The following is a 2,626-nucleotide window of genomic DNA, read 5'->3' on the forward strand; positions in this document are numbered from 1 at the left end:
TCTTACTTCTTTTCGTCTTTACTTTCGTGTTCTGATTTCTTGGCGTGTGCTTTAGCAAATATCCGGGACCTCTGGAAAATTAGGGTTTTCCTAACTTTCCTAATTTAAACGGAAATCGACAGTGCGAATTTTGGTTCCCACAGTTTGGCGCTAGAAGGAGGGGGGGTACGGATCAATCTAACTCTCAGCCACAACACGCTCGACCAGACATGTCAACTGACAACACAGACAACATGCAGACTCCTCTCAACGGAGGAAGCAACGACAATCAAAACACTTCAGAAGCAGCCGTGTCTGCCACCAATGCAACATCTAACGCCGCGACGCTCGAGGAGTTCAAAAAGATGTTCTCGGCCTACAAAAAGAGGTCAGAAGAACAGGATAAGCTTGTGGGTACCTTGACAAAAAAAGTCGAAACCATATTGGCAAGAACCCGTGCAGCCCTCCCTCGATCTACGAAAATCCACGGAAGAAAACTCGACTTCGCAACCCCACTCGACAGGCATGGAACATCGCGGGAACGTCCTTCGGGTTAAGATCCCAGCGAAACATCCCCTGCTAAAAACCCTCTATCCCCCGCAAAGGACACAGAGGTCGATGAAGTCGAGCATGTCGACTTGGATCCCAGCGACGTTTCCAACGATACGGAAGAAGACGCTGACATACATCCAAGGAGAACCAGCAGCTGATCGGCTCGGGAAGACTCTCCGTTTGATAAACCAATGACGGAAGAGGAGGAAAACCTCTACTGGGTCGAACAGGAAGAGTTAGCCGAAAAACAAACCGAGATCACTCGCAGCAAACGCCGACAAACTCGGAAATCTGTTGGCAAAAAATTGGACATTCGCGACCTGCAGCAGAAGTAAGGGCCGTGAAATCCCAGATCCATCATGCTACCAGCACTGCCCCAGAAATCGATAGATTACTCGAGGTAGCTCGGAAAACACCCTTCACTGCTCGCATCTCGGATACCAAGGTATCTGACCCGGGAAAAATGAAAGTACCAAAATACGATATTACGGCTGATCCTAAAGCGAACCTTCAAGCCTTCCATATCACGATGGAAAGGGCCAGACTGAAGGAGAGCGAAAAGGACGCCGGTTACTGCCGTCTGTTCGTCGAAAATCTGGAAGGAGCGGCGCTTGAATGGTCTGCACGCCTTAAACGAAACTCCATCGGAAGTTTCCGCCAGCTTGCATCGGAATTTCTCAAACAGTATTCTATGTTCATAGATAGAGAAACGTCTGATGTCGATCTCTGGAGTCTATCCCAGAGGGAGGACGAACCTCTCCTCGAGTTCATAAGCCGATTCAAGCTGGTTATGACAAGGGTTAGCGGAATAAGCGACAAGGTGGCCATAGACGCACTCAGAAAAACGCTCAAGTACAATTCGAAATGCAGAAAATGGATAACCCTCGACAAACTGCGAACGATCCAGGACGCCCTTCACAAGGCAACAGACTACATCATAATCGAAGAGGAAACGAAAGTTTTATCGCAAAAACATAAGCCGACAAAGACGTCCTCGAAAGATGCAGACCAAAAGACCAAAAAGAAAAACTCTTGTAACGACAAATACGTCCATCACGAGGTGGAAGAGCTTCAAGGCGCGCATAACTACGCAATCAACTCGGAACAAGATAGAACCTCGGGCAATACGTGGATTCGCAATCCAGGATACGAGGAAAACACCTTCTGCGAGTTCCACCAGACCCGAGGGCACTAGACGACCAGCTGTAAAGTCTTGGGAGCGAGGCTGGCCGCAAAGCTACTAGCCGGAGAGCTCTCCGAAGTAACCAGCGTTAAAGATCTCATCCTTGAGACCGATTGTCCTCCAAAGACCGACAAAAATCCACCCGCGGAAAATTCTCCTCGGAGAAGTCAAGCGGGGGATAAACGCGGAAGGATATCGGACGACAAAGGAAACGATAACAATCGTCGAAGAGTGAACATCATCATCGGAGGATCACAGTACTTCAACAACACAATCTCGGCCATCAAGGCCTACCAGCGAAAAGCCGAGTCAAGTGCAAATTGGCCTACATGGTCTCCTCCCCGAGATGGTCAAAGCGACTCGATAACTTTCACTGAAAAGGAAGCCGACGGAATCGATCAACCCCACTGCGATCCGCTTGTCGTAGATCTCGTCGTACCAGATCTGGAGGTCCCAAGAGTCCTCATCGACACGGGAAGCACGGTTAATGTTATCTTCCGTGATACTCTCAAGAGGATGAACATCGAACTCAAGGAAATTACCCCAACACCGAAACCATTGACGAGTTTTTCAGGCGAAACGTCAATGACTCTCGGATCGATCCAGCTACCGGTCATGCCAAGGAAGTTACCAAGATCGTCAACTTCGCGGTGCTCGATCATCCCGCCATCTATAATATGATCATGGGAACCCCAAGGCTGAACGCAATGAAAGTCGTTCCGTCTACATACCACCTGGGCATCAAATTCCCGGCCCAGAGCGGGGTCGCAGCCATCTGGGGTTGTCAGAAACAGTCACGACTTTGCTTTCTCACAGAGCATAAGTTAAGACAAATCACAACTACCTCGATGGCAACTCGCAAACACACGAAGTTAGCTCAGCCCTCGGCCGAAAAAAATTCAAATAAAGATG

General features: G+C 49.0%; 1 protein-coding gene across 1 annotated transcript; it reads left to right on the top strand.

Moving 5' to 3' along the window:
* The first annotated feature begins 209 nt into the window (after positions 1-209).
* LOC106344621 lies at positions 210-2,395 on the top strand. Its single transcript, XM_013783965.1, has 3 exons — positions 210-393; positions 858-1,149; positions 1,756-2,395. The coding sequence occupies exons 1-3, from the start codon at positions 210-212 to the stop codon at positions 2,393-2,395; spliced, it is 1,116 nt and encodes a 371-aa protein (XP_013639419.1).
* Positions 2,396-2,626: the final 231 nt, after the last annotated feature.

The sequence above is a fragment of the Brassica oleracea genome, chromosome C5 (assembly GCF_000695525.1).
Source record: "Brassica oleracea var. oleracea cultivar TO1000 chromosome C5, BOL, whole genome shotgun sequence".
NCBI lineage: Eukaryota > Viridiplantae > Streptophyta > Magnoliopsida > Brassicales > Brassicaceae > Brassica > Brassica oleracea.

Excerpts from the sequence above, each read along its gene's own strand:
- LOC106344621 (XM_013783965.1), top strand. The coding sequence starts at position 210 with ATGTCAACTGACAACACAGACAACATGCAGACTCCTCTCAACGGAGGA. Across the intron at positions 394-857 it reads AGAACAGGATAAGCTTGTGG|CAGAAGTAAGGGCCGTGAAA; the intron begins GTACCTTGACAA and ends CGCGACCTGCAG. Across the intron at positions 1,150-1,755 it reads GAAGGAGCGGCGCTTGAATG|GCTGGCCGCAAAGCTACTAG; the intron begins GTCTGCACGCCT and ends CTTGGGAGCGAG.